At 41.9% G+C, this 15,468-nt stretch overlaps 1 protein-coding gene across 1 annotated transcript in view; it reads right to left on the reverse strand.

Annotated features, from left to right (window-relative positions):
- Positions 1-8,039: 8,039 nt before the first annotated feature.
- LOC126411449 (facilitated trehalose transporter Tret1-2 homolog) overlaps positions 8,040-15,468 on the reverse strand; it is a 349,452-nt gene continuing 342,023 nt past the window's right edge. Inside the window, exon 6 of the mRNA XM_050081364.1 lies at positions 8,040-10,367. Coding sequence (XP_049937321.1) covers positions 9,837-10,367 — 531 coding nt within the window. The 3' untranslated portion in view covers positions 8,040-9,836. The remainder of the gene's footprint in view (positions 10,368-15,468) is intronic.

Genomic DNA, 15,468 nt, shown 5'->3' on the forward strand with positions numbered 1-15,468 from the left:
AGCGAGTTGCACTCAGCCCTTGTGAGGCAACCTGAGGGGCTACTTGACTGAGAAGTAGCGGCTCCGGTCTTGGAAACTGACATGCGGCCGGGAGAGCGGTGTGCTGACCACATGCCCATATCAGCATCCAATGAGGCCTGTGGACTGAGGATGACACGGTGGCCGGTCGGTGCCGGTGGGTCCGCCAGGGCCTGTGGACGGAGTTTACGTTTTACTCTTGAGCACTACAAGCTCTACGAGCACGTAATGAAAGCGGGAGAGGAGTTTTTGGAATGTTGGAAAGCTCTTTTATAGTTTATTATAATAATAATAACGTCCTTATTGAAGTTTCATTGGTTACATTTAGGAATATCTTTTATGTGTTACATCCTTCACAGAGGGCACTTTAGACCGCTACGAACTTTGGACCACTTAGGAACCTTACATAAAAATATTTTTAAAAATTTGCTTAATTTCACATCAGTGTTTCACGTTGTACTTAGGCGCATTTTTTATTAATGACATGAATTCACTCTCTACGAACAGAGGGCGCTTTCCAGCGCGCTAGGTGTTGCACCAATCAGCTTTATTAAAAATGTATTTATAAAGCCGCAGCAAACTGGTGTATGGCTAGTTGTGACGGTGAACTTTCAGTTCCATATTCGACACTTTACTCTGTAATTGGAACATGTGGTATCTTGCACAAATTTATATTATAACTAATTTTTAAAGAATGTTTAAGTTTGACAGACTTAAGTTATAAACCATTAGTAATTTGAGCCAACTGTAACTATAAAATAATTTTTTGTAAGAGATCTGATCTGTAATAGATCTGAAAACCTGGCCCGAAACCGGTCATGCTGAAATAAAGGGAAGAGAAACGGAGACTGAATTTGGACACTTTTTTTAATAGAAACGGAGATAAAATATTAAGTAGTTACCCACAATTCTTTCAACGAGAACTCAACAAAGGACGAAAATCAAGAGCTAGAGTTCTGTGTTAAGAAAGTGTACGACAGAGTGCATCTCGTTTCGACTTGGAGGATGAGTGAACAGGCGAGCTCGCTTGGGGAGGGGGGCGATGCGATATATATCCGCCTTATGCAAACCAAGATCATCCTTAACAGAACCCAAAAGAGTTCTAATTTTAGATGAAGGTCGGAAAACACATTTCACGTCGTATTTCACATCGTATGTATCGCATTCCTTGTAGTTGTGGCATGACGTACATTGGTCAGACTGATAGTGGGGGACTGGTGTACTGAGCATATACGGCACACACGATTACAGCAGCCAAGTAGATGTGCTATTGCTGAACATTGCTTGGATACTGGTCACCCCACGTTGTACAATAACACCGAGATATTGGCATGCACGTTGAGCGATTGGGACAGTGTCATTAAGGAAGCTGCTGAGACGAAATTAGCAAGCAACCTTGTAAACAGGGATGGAGGTTTTTGTTTAAACTCTGATTGGAATCCTTCTCTCTCCCTTGTCAAAAAATAGAGGGACAGAGTCAATGTTCCCTCACCTGCTAGTCCGTAGTCTTTCACTATCGATACCTCTGACTTTGGTCATCTTTGGTGGCAAGTTGTGTGAAAATTGTATATGACAGGAGAAACTCAGGTCTCATATATCTCAACAGGTTTTCGTTTCCAGACATATAGTTATAGGAACTTTTCTTCCAGTCTCGACTAATGCTACCTTTTTTTCTAAAAATACCCTGTATTGCTTTTTCATCCTGCGAAATAACCGTGAAGGTAAAATTGAAGTGGCTTACCAATTGATTGTCTTCCTGCACACCATTCGCGATTAAAACAAGAAAGGGGAAAGCGGCAGTGGTATTCAAAGCGACTTTCGCCACAGTTTGTAAGGTGGTTTTCTGAGTGTAGATGTAGACGTAGACATAGACGTAAATGATGCAATGGAAAACTACGCTTAGCAGGTTTTGTGAGGACAGTGTGTATGCGAAGTGACTAACTGTCCGTTTACCACTCACCATTCGTAAAAGGAAGGCATGTGTATAGCGAACACGCAATATCTACACTAGACTGAAGACCAATGACGACCACATCCTTTTCACAGACGGGTCCCATTTTAGTCGGCGTAATGACGTCGGGCACATTTTAATTTGAAGAGGAGCCTGAATCGATTACCATACATGTAGAACCTATGAGAAAGGAAGACCTTCGGGCAGGGCGTTGTCAGTGTATAGAGTGGTGTGATATGTCTTTAGGCGCGCACGTGCACCAGCGTGTCTATCCGCTTGGAGCTGTGACTGGGCAATCGCCTTAAAAGATGAGACCATGTCCCACGGAGCTGATAGACGCCATCTACTGTATAGCTCCACATACGTTGCATTGAAGCTAAGGGTAATCAGACTCTGTCATGGCAATTCTCGTGCTACACCAAGCAGACACATCGTATATTTAGACCTTCAACGACAGACTTTAGGCGGGATTGTGTTCACCTACATCCCTTTCTAACACCAAACTATTTTGGAGTTGCTTGGAGTATAAAAGGGTTAGCGTGGTTACAAAGCCGATTGGTTTCTTTGCTTCAAAGTTATTTAAGCTCACCGGACAAAACATTATTCATCCCCTTAAAACTGACAAGTTTTTCCGTGTACGATCTGGAAAAGGAAACGGAAGGGCCCAGATGCTGTTGATACACTGCGTGCCGTCTGCTAGACTCTGTACAGATGTAAATGAAGGGATCGACAACGAGCTGTATGGACTCCAGTGCTCGCCTAGGTGAGGGGGTTTCTATCAACACACTACTAATAGCGCTTGAAATGGGTCTTGTGAAATACTCTATGTCGAAAGCAGTACTGCAGCGGTAGCTACAATCCTACAATTCGCAGAAAATGCAGTTTTTAGTTACATTTAGTTTCAGCCCGCTTGTCGCTGTCTGGTCTATACTCATTTTCCTGCGAATTTACTTTTCTCAAATGAAGCCTTCATCTCCAGAAATTGAATGCGTAACAGCCGCAATAGTAATGCGTACGCCATTGAGAAATGGTGCACTACAGTTGCGGAAAGCCATAAACACAGATTTACAGTGGACCTATAGGGGAGCATAGTTAATAACTGGTTATTAAGAACGTATGTTTCCTCCGCGCTTACCACATCAGTGTACACAGTGTTTCAGAGAGACCTACTCGCTACGTTGTTACAACATATGCCAATTGGTCTTCGAGCGCATGTGTGAACCAACTTTGCTCGTTTTGCACTTCTTGCTCATGAACACCACAGTCAGTGGTCCCCTGAACGGTGAACGGGGAGAGGAAGTTCTGTTTCATGGGTAGCTCGTTCAAGTGATCTGACTCGACTTATTTGTTCTGTTGCGGTCTTGTAGGAGTTGCATGTACAAGACACCTGTTGAGACTGCAGAGCTCATCGTAGCTGTCTGTGACATCGTTACAATAACACTAGGGTTGTTCGAGTGGATCGACAGACCTTACTACGACGACGTCACGCCTACACACACTGACGGAAATGAGATGTAGTTCACCATGAACACGTTTACTGAACGCAGCTTGACTGATACTCCAAATAACTTGATTAAACTTTCATCCGTGCACGTGCTTCGCTACAGTATTTTCAGTAAAAAAAAAAGTCATTCCTACAGGCATTTTCGGATGAAGATCTCAACACGGTATGCCCAGAGGACATGTACTTGTAGATTACTACCATCTTTCGGACTTTAAGAGAAGTCAGATGATTGATATGTGGGCCATGCGAGCATCATACCGACAGATCGGTCAGACTGTTGACTGTAGTGCAATGATGCAGAACGTGTGATCATGAAATGAACTTAGGAAAACTCTGTATCAAGTAAAGTCTCACTTCTGTGTGTGTGGCGGTCAGATCGATATCAACGTGTCCGTAGACGACATAGTGAAAGATTACAGGAAGCAGGGACTCTAGACTCCAATTTCTCTCCAAATCCTGGAATCGCAGTGTGGGTTAAGGCTACGACAGCAGGACTGTTTCGGTAACTGCTGAAGGGAGGCTGAATGCTGGTCGGTATGTGACAAGAATGATGAACCCTGTTGTCATGCCCTTCATGACGAGGGTGCCAAATGTCATACTTCAGCACGATGCAAAGCCCTACACTGTAGTTCACAACACAAAAGCCTTCGAGACTTTACAGAGCCTTGACCTGCCTGCACCTCCCCTGTTTTGTCAACCACAGAGTATGTCTGAGACACGATGAAAAGTCCTACGCTTTCTTACCAGCCTCTAGCTGACACAGCATGCTATTTCAGGCATGGCAAGAAATTCCTTAGAATGACGTTCAGAGGCTGCTTACGTCCATGCCACAACAGCTAACAACAAGATTGTATTCGAGCTCGGAAGAGTTTCCAAAAAGGGTCACACCTCGTGCTGATGTTTATGAGGGACTCCAGATACAAATGGAATGGTAGTTTAACCATTTAGTACCTGTTACGTGATGGTCATCTCCACCGAGTGTGGTGAACATCGTGCTTGTGCTCCATGGTAAACACGATCATCTCCACCGAGTGTGGTAAACATCGTGCTGGTGCTCCATGGTGTAAGACTCCCCATTTCCCTCGGTCAATCATCTAGGGGCTTGCAATCTGAACAACTGTTGCAATTATATAGCACTGTGCAGCTAAACGAATTGTTATGACAATATATTTGCTTGGATTTTTATCGTCGTCAGCACATGACAGGAAAATCTGAAATTTTCCAGTTTTCACTTGTAGATTTCAACTGTCATGTCCGGACGAGGATTTCATATCTCCAACTGATGTATTTGCTCTACTCCATCACTGAAAGTTTGTGTCATCATCATGGTAACAGTCTGTATATACAGGGTGGCCAGAAACATTCTGGAAAGCTTGTAAGGGTGCCGCAGTGTAGGTTGTGCTGAGAAATAATTGTTAAGGAAAAAATCGAGTTAATTGGTATTGAAGTTATCCAAGCAGACAGTTGCGCACGCAAATTCAAGCGGCCTCCCAGAGACAGTGTCGCCAAATGTGTTCGTCGTTTGGTACCTTAAGACAGAACAAAGGAGCAATGCAAAATCTTGATATGGGACGCTAGTAAGAAACGAATCCGCGGCAATGGCTGAGCAGTCTCATACAGTATCACCTACGCTATACGAACAACCGACACTAGTTGTATCTGCCAGGCCGCTTGAATTTGCACCTGCAACGACCACATTGGCTAACTTCAATGCTAATTAATTAGGATATGGCGCAACGGATCGAACTTTTTTTATCAATAATTATTTCTCAGCGCAACCTACCCTGCAATACTCGGCGAAAACCGAAAATGGTTTATCGATCTTCCCCCTTCATTCCTTGCACAGGATGGATAGAAGTTTATTTTAGATAAACGAAAATTACGACGCTCATATTTTGTTGTTGTTATCGATGTCTTTGGTTTCTCAACTTAATATGTTTAGTAACCCTCTTGGTTTTTTCCATGACATCAGAGATGTTGACGAGGAAGCTGAGGCAGTAAGCTTGTTTTTAGAAGAAAGGGGATTGAAATTCCTGTTATGACCTTTCATTCAGGGGAACGGTAGTCGACATTACAAAGCAGTAGTAAATTTGTAGCTGGCGAGAGGTTATTTCAAAGTACCAAGTCACAAAGCTAACCTCCTCCAGATTAACAGCGAGTGTTACAAATACATGGCTACAGCTTACACAGGGACCATACGAATTTGGACGTCAGCGATTATGTGTATATATGAAGGTGTCCCTCCTAAGACTCGTCAGTCACAGTTTCTCTGGTTTTTCGGCAGATATTTGCAATTTCGTTTTTTCAGTGTGTAGCTGGAATCATGCCAAAAAATACTGCTCATCCAGTCTTTCATGCGATAGTTTGTTTCCCCTTGCAAACAACATGATTTTTAAAGTGGAATTTTACGTGTACATTCGATAGTAATAGCAAATCAGTATAGTGCGATATTCGTTTTACCGATGTGTATTAAGTAAAACTCGAAGAAAAACGAGTACTCCAGCGACATTGCTGCCCTCGGGCACTGGCTGCTAGGGCCATATAGCAGCACCGCTCGGTCGTCGTTGTAGCACGGGTCATTCTCCGTCTTTTACGGTCCCTGTTAATACCTATCGCTAAAACAAATATCATACTGGACTAATTTCGGACCGCGCTATCGAATGGGCAAGTAAAAAGCCACTTTAAAAATAATTTTGTTTTTAATGAGAAACAAACCGACGCTTTCCCTCGACATTGTGCGTCGAACGAAAGACGTGATGAGCAATATTTGTTTGGGCTGACTTCAGTTACATATTGCAAAAACGAAATTGCAGGTATCTGTCGAAACATCAGAGAAAATGCAACTGACGACTCTTGGGAGCGACACTCGGTATGCATATACAGATAGAGAAAGGCGTGTTATTTACGGAAATGCTCGTTCACGGTCAGTAATTCAGATGCTATCAAATCCTCATCTAATTGGCGTACATACATTTCCACAACCGACCACCAAACCTGAAGAGTTCGGCGATGCGAAAAAGAAAGGACTTGGTATGGTCACTGTCATCGAGGCGAGGCTGTTTGCAATGAAGGTAGTTGCCGGTAGCTGATTGCGTAGCCTAAAAGCCTAATAATGTGAAGTTGTCGGAATTAACTTTCCTTCTTTTACATATGAGCCATTAGGGACGATATTTACTCTTCCGCATTTCTCTCATCATTTCTCAGTGTTTCTTTCTTCTGTACAAGTGGTTCTCGTCTTCTTCTTGGCTTTTACAAGAAAAATTTTGGAATTTGCGATTTATTTCTGAGTGACAGTCGTTCCTCTATATCTTGTGGAGTAATTATGAGCTCGTCTATGTGCCTTACAATTTTTTTGCACCATGTGTTGTCCATTTTTCACTTACCAAGACAAATGAAGTCTTTTGTCAGTCTGTTAGTATTCGTCCTTTTGTAGTGACCATTCTTCTTTTCATAATCATGTCTGTAGCTTTTTCAGTATGTGTATGAAGTTCGCTACTACAAAGTCTTTGTTTTGCGTTAACTCTTTAACTGGTACCAAAATTTTCTTTAGTATTTTTCTTTTTGTGATTTACCATAAATTGTTTCTCGGTGAATTATTGTAATTAGTGTATGTTAGCAACTTATTTCACGTTTACTTAAATTTCTTATCTGTTAACAATTTAAATATTAACTAACTGATACTGAATTGCATTTTTAAATAAACTAACAGCTTTCTATTTTTAATTAATAATCGCATAACAAATTAAAATTTGATGTACATACGAAGTACCTTACTGCAAAATGAAAATTTACGTACATCAGTAACACTGTTCAATCTCAACAAATAAGAAATTATTTTATTTGACATTTCATGTTTCGTATTTTTGTACCAATGCTAATGTGTCATGAATGTTCACAATTTTATTTTGTAATTAAAAATAGAAAGATTTTTATTAAAAAAATAATGTTTCAATGGTTGTTAATTAATATTTCCATTTGTTAAAGACTATGGAATTTAAATAAAAGTTTCAGAAGTATTGCTACTATTAAGATTTTAACCAGGACTCTATGATATCTACAAACACTCAATTACCTCTTCATTGTGTTCATAAGCTCGAAATATTTTGTAGTCAACAGCGGTCGGAAATCTCATTATTTTCAAAGGCGACGTTTTTTAGGTGTTTTTTTTTTTTTTTTTTGAGAATTGCGTCGAACAGCTTTAGGGACTTTATGCTTGTACATTGACTTTGAAATCCTATAAATATTAAGAAAATAGTAGAGGCTAGGCAGCCCGTAAGGTGCCCCTGTGACTTTGGCTGCTGATTCTCATTTCGTAGCAGGGGATTGATTATCTTTCTTTGGCACGTAGTTGAGGCACAGTGAATTATATTTCTGGACAAATGAAGTGTATTTAAAAGCTGTGAGTGGCTTCATATAGTGACAACTGTCATTTTCACGAATCTGGACGTAAACGGCCTGTCTCTATCGATCTCGTCGTCAATTGGACGCTAAAATCAAGTCTTTATATCTCCTAGCCTCTGGGTAGACATCTTACGGTGGTCCCGCTGAATATCAGTCATTTCCATGTACAGATTTTCTAGTGGTTTAATGATGCAATAGTGATACAATAAAAAAATTTCTATAACAAATTTTAATGTAATATAATTGACTTATTTAATAGAAATCACAACAATACAGTGTATAATAATGAATAAATTCTTAACTGATCAAAAATGTCTGCAGTGTTATAGATGAGTTCATAGTTCCGGTATCACATATCATTTGCACAAGGAGCTTCCAGCGCACCTCTTTGTGACGTCACATTAAATCCGCTAACATCACAGCTTCTACTGGTTTCCGACACTGAGACAGAGTCCACTGTAAGACGTAGGAAGGATCGTTTTCAGTGTCCCACCTGCTGCAGCTCTTGGTGGAGATCACACTGACGCTGTTAACTTACATGCCACAGCATCACCTCGCTTGTCTTCCTGCTGCTGTGTTAATTTACGCAGGTCGTAATAAATAAAACTTCCTTCGGTGAACAAAATATCACAAGGCCAAGTACGTTAAGAAACCATTACTCCTTCCTTCCATATTCATAACTCGCTATTGACGTCTTTCCTTTTAATCACACACCAGTGTGAGGAATATCTGAAATATGAGAGTAACCATTCCGTGGAGTACTGAATAGCAGATGCGTGTGATGCAAGCGACTTATAAAGAAGAGAAAGGAGGCTGGCATTTTATAAGGAATACAGAAATCTTTAAACAGCGGCTAGTCGTCTCATACGATCTAAACGGAGGTAGCCCTGGGCCATGAAGCTATGGGTGCTTCATTTGAAGCTGCTTGGGGTGTATGAGCAACAGTTTCAAGTTTGATGTCAGTGACGATGGAGACACTTGGAATTCGAACGCCAATAGCGGATATTTTATTTGAACGCCATTTCTCAGTTATCTGCTGCTTCTGGCCAGAATCGGAACGTCTCACATTACGCTTGAAGAAAAGAAAAGGGGTATCTACCGTAATACGGCAGAATACTGTAGAAGCTGACAGGTGACTGTTAACTACGTATTTCGTGTCAGCGCATACAGACGGAGGACTACACACGGTTTGTAAGCACATGCAATGCGTTTGTTTGTGACAAAATGAAGTTTGCTTTGCTGTTGAATTTTTGATTGTACAAGGCAGCGAAAATGAAAAACAAAGTTAAATGCCTCGCCTGCAGAGAATTGTCTGCTGGAGCAACAGAAATGAGAAACCTGCATATTTCATCAGAAATACTTTGTCAAGTTAAGTTTCGCATGAAGACCTTGTTCCTTCCACAAGCCTTTTAATGATAAATCGCTTATCAGTCAACAGAACAAGATTGTTCTTCTATAATATCTCCATCTAAAATAAGTTTTGTATGCCTGAGACCACTGAATATGCAAATTCAACATGTTGCATATATCAGAACATAGTATAATACCTGTTTTCTAGCATAGTATCATTAGTTAGTACAGTGTAATGGACATTAAAGTGGAGTCCGTAGCTCCATTTATGTTGGAGTGTAGTGGAGTTAAGGAATACACACACTGCACGATGTTCCACACTCTGTCAGTGAGGTAATAGCAGCTTTTATCCTCTCTGATGACCAATTGCGGACTTGAGTCGCAACCTCGTTAGCGTCAAGCAACTTGCACTGATGAGGCAGAAACGGACATTAATTTTTAAAATAACACATAGGAACATTATAACCGTCAGAGATTGTCTCTCGCACTGACAGCTGGTAACAGCGGAGTTGCAGGAATGTCTGCCACCGGATGCAAACACGATGCACGAACAGTACTTTCAAATATCGTGACCCTCGCATTGCACTCGCGACAGATTTCCAGTCTGGACGTCTAGTGGAGTGACGTCTTCTTGTCTCCGTCGACGATCACCGTCTGGAGGTTCCCGGCAGTCTCGATGACGAAGATGCCGTTGGCCACGCCCCTGCTGTCGCTCTCCACAGAAGAGACCGAGTCGTCCTTGGAGCGGAAGAGCGTCTCTATCTCGTAGGGTGTGATGGCGCGCGTCTCGGGGACGAAGAGCCAGACGAAGACGACGCCGACGAAGCAGACGGCGCCGTAGGCCCAGACGGCGCCGTGCAGGTGCAGGCAGGAGCGCAGGTCCAGGAAGGTCTTGGTGATGACGAAGGCGGACAGCCAGGAGAGGGCGCCGGTGAACGAGCTGACGACGCTGCGGTGGCGCTGCGGTGCCAGCTCTCCCAGCGCCAGCCCCGACACGGGGCCCAGGCCCATCGAGTTGGCAACGATGTACACCAGGATGGCAGCCATGGGCAGCCAGCCCAGCAGCGTGTCGCGCGCGTTGTCCACGTCGTCGCGGTAGAACAGGTAGCACCCCAGACCCACCAGCGCGCACCCCATCACCGCCTGTAACAGCACGCGTACAATAAATATCCTTGAGGCAGGAAAGATTATGCCCACAAATCAGGACAGATTTAGAGAACATCGCTTGTGCGATCTCAGCTTGACCTTTTCTCAGACGTTCTACATCTACATTTACATTGATACTCCGCAAGCCACCCAACGGTGTGTGGCGGAGGGCACTTTACGTGCCACTGTCATTACCTCCCTTTCCTGTTCCAGTTGCGTATGGTTATACAGGAAAACCATGAACGAAGATCAATGGGCAGATTCCATACTCCTACATTTCTGGAAAACGTTTAATGCGGTGCTGTAGTGCAGATTGTTAATGCAGGTCCGAGCATACGGATTACGTTCCCAGGTACGTGAGCGGCTCCCAGACTTCTTAAATAGCAGAACCCAATACTTTAACCTGGACTGTGAATGTTCCTCAGCGACAAGACAATTGTCAGGAGTGCCGCAGCGAAGTGTGCGAGGAGCGCTTTTCACATTTATATACCGGGTGATCAAAACGTCAATATAAATTTGAAAACTTAATAAATCACGGAATAATGTGACAGGTTTGTAGCCTCTCCCCGATGTTATTCAATCTGTATATTGAGCAAGCAGTGAAGGAAACAAAAGAAAAGTTTGGAGTAGGTATTAAAATCCATGGAGAAGAAATAAAAACTTTGAGGTTCGTCGATGACATTGTAATTCTGTCAGAGACAGCAAAGGACTTGTAAGAGCAGTTGAATGGAATGGACAGTGTCTTGAAAGGAGGATATAAGATGAACATCAACAAAAGCAAAATGAGGATAATGAAGTGTAGTCGAATTAAGTTGGGTGATGCTGAGGGAATTAGATTAGGAAATGAGACACTTAAAGTAGTAAAGGAGTTTTGCTACTTGGGGAGCAAAATAACTGATGATGGTCGAAGTAGAGAGAATATAAAATGTAGACTGGCAATGGCAAGGAAAACGTTTCTGAAGAAGAGAAATTTGTTAACATCGAGTATAGATTTCAGTGTCAGGAAGACGTTCCTGAAAGTATTTGTATGGAGTGTAGCCATGTATGGAAGTGAAACATGGACAGTAACTAGTTTGGACAAGAAGAGAATAGAAGCTTTCGAAATGTGGTGTTACAGAAGAATGCTGAAGATTAGATGGGTAGATCATATAACTAATGAGGAGGTATTGAATAGGATTGGGGAGAAGAGGAGTTTGTGGCACAACTTGACTAGAAGAAGGGATCGGTTGGTAGGACATGTTCTGAGGCATGAAGGGATCACCAATTTAGCATTGGAGGGCAGTGTGGAGGGTAAAAATCGTAAAGGGAGACCAAGAGATGAATATACTAAACAGATTCAGAAGGATTTAGGTTGCAGTAGGTACTGGGAGATGAAGAAGCTTGCACAGAATAGAGTAGCATGGAGAGCTGCATCAAACCAGTCTCTGGACTGAAGACCACAACAACAACAACAACAATGTAGATAGAGAGGTACAAATTGACACACATGCTTGGAATGAGATGGGGTTTTATTAGAACGAAAAAAACACAAAAGTTCAAAAAATGTCTGACAGATGGCGCTTCATCTGATCAGAATAGCAATAATTAGCATAACAAAGTAAGACAAATCAAAGACGATGTTCTTTACAGGAAATGCTCAATATGTCCACCATCATTCCACAACAGTAGCTGTAGTCGAGGAATAATGTTGTGAACAGCACTGTGAAGCATGTCCGGAGTCATGGTGGGGCATTGGCGTCGGATGTTGTCTTTCAGCATCCCTAGAGATGTCGGTCGATCACGATACACTTGCGACTTCAGGTAATCCCAAAGCCAATAATCGCACGGACTGAGGTCTGAGGACCTGGGAGGCCAAGCATGACGAAAGCTGCTGCTGAGCACACGATCATCACCAAACGACGCACTCAAGAGACCTTTCACGTGCCATCTGTCGTACATTTTGTGAACTATGTTTTTTTGGTTCTAATAAAACCCCATGTCATTCCTAGCATGTGTGTCTATTTTTACCTCTCTATCTACATTATTCCGTGGTTTATTAAGTTTTCAAATTTATACTGACTTTTTGATCACCCTGTACATAAACTATCTGATGGGTGGGGTGAACAACGGTCACTGACTGTTTGCTGATGATGCTGTGGTGCACTGAAAAGCGTTGTAGAGGAACTGCAGGAGGATACATGATAACTTAGAGAGACTTTGTATTTGGTATGATGAATAGCAGCTTGCTCTAAATGTAGTTAATACAGATGAGTAATAAAAACAGTCCTGTAATGTTCGAATACAGTATCAGCGGCCTGACAGTCATATCAATTACATACTTAGATGTAACGTTGGAAAGCGATATCAAATTGAAAGAGTCACAAGATCGAACTGGGAAAAAAAAAGACGAAAAGGAAAGACTATTACGAGATTCGAACCAGCGATCCATTGATTGCTCAGTAACCATTTGATAATGCAATAGCGTGAGCAACGCGGCATGTCGTGACAATCGCCTTAATTTTCGAGAGTTTAAGTTCTTCAGAAGTCTACTAAATCGATTTTTCTCAAGAATTTTTCAGGGATGCATCGAAATTCTTGGGAGTATTGATACTTGAGTTCTGAGCTTCTTTTTACCTGAGGCCAAACTTGAACATACACACTACATACACTGCAGATCCCTCATATAGTATCAATAATGACATCACCAGACCAAATAGTGGTCACCCTTTTAAAAGAGAACACTGGTAGTTCTAGTCCCAAGCAGTGATGTGATGTTAAGTCACAGCAGTGAAGTGGTGTGTTTGTGCCAGTCGTTTGTATGCAATAAGCGCAATAAGGTGAGTAGACATGGAGATGTAACAAAGTGATAGAGAGGAGCTATCGTCTTTGTCCGTGTCCATAACCAAGCCGTAAAGTTGCCCAATCTGTTGGTAAATCGACGTGGACTATCCAACGTTTATAAAGGAAATGGTGCACGGTGATAATAATAGTAGTAAGCATCCTAACCGACAGGAATCGAAAACGACTGTCATGCTTTCTCAGTGACAATCTAACTCAACCAGTATTTAAGCGAACTTTGTGAAGGGCATTGCAGGCAATGGACATTTGTAACGGCTAGTGAAAGGTAGCGATCAACATCCCCGCAATTTACTAGATCTGCACGATATAACCATCAATGAATGGCATCAGCTGAATATGGCATACCCGAAGAACCTTGCGGACAGTCTTTCTTGCCGAAATGAAGCCATTAACTAGGCTATAAGCGGTACAGCCCGATGTTAATGTCTTGTGTCTGGAGTAAATATTTTTTTTCCGATGAGCTTATCATAAACCGCTTTTCAGCTCAGCAGTTCTAAATAAAGTAAATGATACTACATATATTCATTCAGCTTTGCATCTTCAGCAGCATATGTTACATTACATGTCTTATTTGGCTTTTCTCGTCTTAAGCGTACTAAAAATTAGGAAAGATTTTCACATTCGCGTTTCGCTTTAGTGTTAAGGCTTCATCAGTTATGATTGGCGTTTTCTGCTCGCTTTTCACGTGCTTTGGTGTACACTGGCTTTTCTGCTTGATGCAAAATTTTGATTTCACTTTCACTACTTTCCTTTTTCCATTTCTGAGAAGCCCACTTCTCCTTTAAGTGCAGTCAGGTTATTCACTTCACTCTAATTTCACAAAACTTTATGGAAAGCGAACGACAACACAGTTGGAATGCAGAGTAAATAAAGAAACATTAAAGTTTGTGTTAAGTTAGCAACAACAAAGTTTTACAAATTGAAATAGTCTTGTACAGAGCTACCAAACGCAATTAAGTGAACCGTGGACTTCAGAAAACCGAAAGGAGTGAGTATTGAAAGCGGCACAAAGATTTTTTTTTCTGTAAGCCATGGTAACGAGTGGGAAGATTAGTTCTCAACAAAACTCGCGAAACCTCTAATCACCACCGATAATGTTTTACTATTAAGGTAATGCGTCTGATGAAGAATATGCTTAAATAGCACTATGCTCAAGACAGGAAAAGCCTAACAATACTTATTAAATGCCATCACCTTATTTTGATGTAAACCTCCATGTAATTCAGCTCGGTATTTCATCCAATACTCCAATCATTATTACCTAAAATATGCAGCACATTTTTATGTGTAATTTTTGAATATTTTACTACTGTCTCGGTAGACGTGCGCTACCAGTGGACGTGACCGGATCTACCTTTTACTCGATACAGTGAGTCGTAGACCTTTTCACACCGGAAACTAACTTGGTACGCCTGCCTAGGTACAGCACGCTCTACTTCAGAGAGGCGCACGTCATGACTCCGCAGTACGACCGTGAAAAGTGATCCTGAAAATTTCCTTCGCTGCCGGGCGCAACAGCTTGCTGTTGCTATTAATGTCATTGAGATTGGTTGACGATGAGGTGACAACCTGACGGGGAAGGTGACAGAACGTGCAAGCAATGTCTTAAACAAAGTTGAGCAACTCCACGAGGGACGACGACGACGACACGATGTTGAGCGATGTGGGGTTCAAGTATCTACTCCAAAGAAGAACAAAAGAGCATACAATAAGTATCACGCTGACGATAAGGATAATTGTGTTATCAGATTTTATGTTATGCTGTGATTGTTACAACGAGATACCGACCTTTAGGAAATTTCAGTATATTTTTTGCGGGGAACTGAACTTCTAGGCTAGGAAGAGAAGTTTCAGGAGACTTGTTCCGTGTATGAGATTTGATTTTAAAAGGTGTCAGAATAATTGCGTGAACGAGACAACACATTTTTAAAAAAAGGCACACTGCATTAAATTTTTACGAAAATATAGAGCTTCAAAATTAAAGCGTCCACTGTCCATAGGTAGGTTATTTATTCGAAATAATGCTGTCAGTATGTGCGTGGAGTATAGTTAAAAAGCGCTGGTTGCTGTGTGATGTTGTGTAATGTAGGGTAGCGTGGGATTGTGCTTTTTTAGAGCCCTGTAGTGTACGCTGTTGCTAAATCTCTTCTGCGTTTCTCGATCGTAAACGCGATGGTGATACCGCCCGGGCCAGAACTTCATACTGCTTTCTAATTTCTGACACTAGCAGCTGCGGTATAGTTTGTATACGGGTGTATCA

This window comes from Schistocerca serialis, chromosome 1 (assembly GCF_023864345.2).
Source record: "Schistocerca serialis cubense isolate TAMUIC-IGC-003099 chromosome 1, iqSchSeri2.2, whole genome shotgun sequence".
In the NCBI taxonomy this organism is placed as follows: domain Eukaryota; kingdom Metazoa; phylum Arthropoda; class Insecta; order Orthoptera; family Acrididae; genus Schistocerca; species Schistocerca serialis.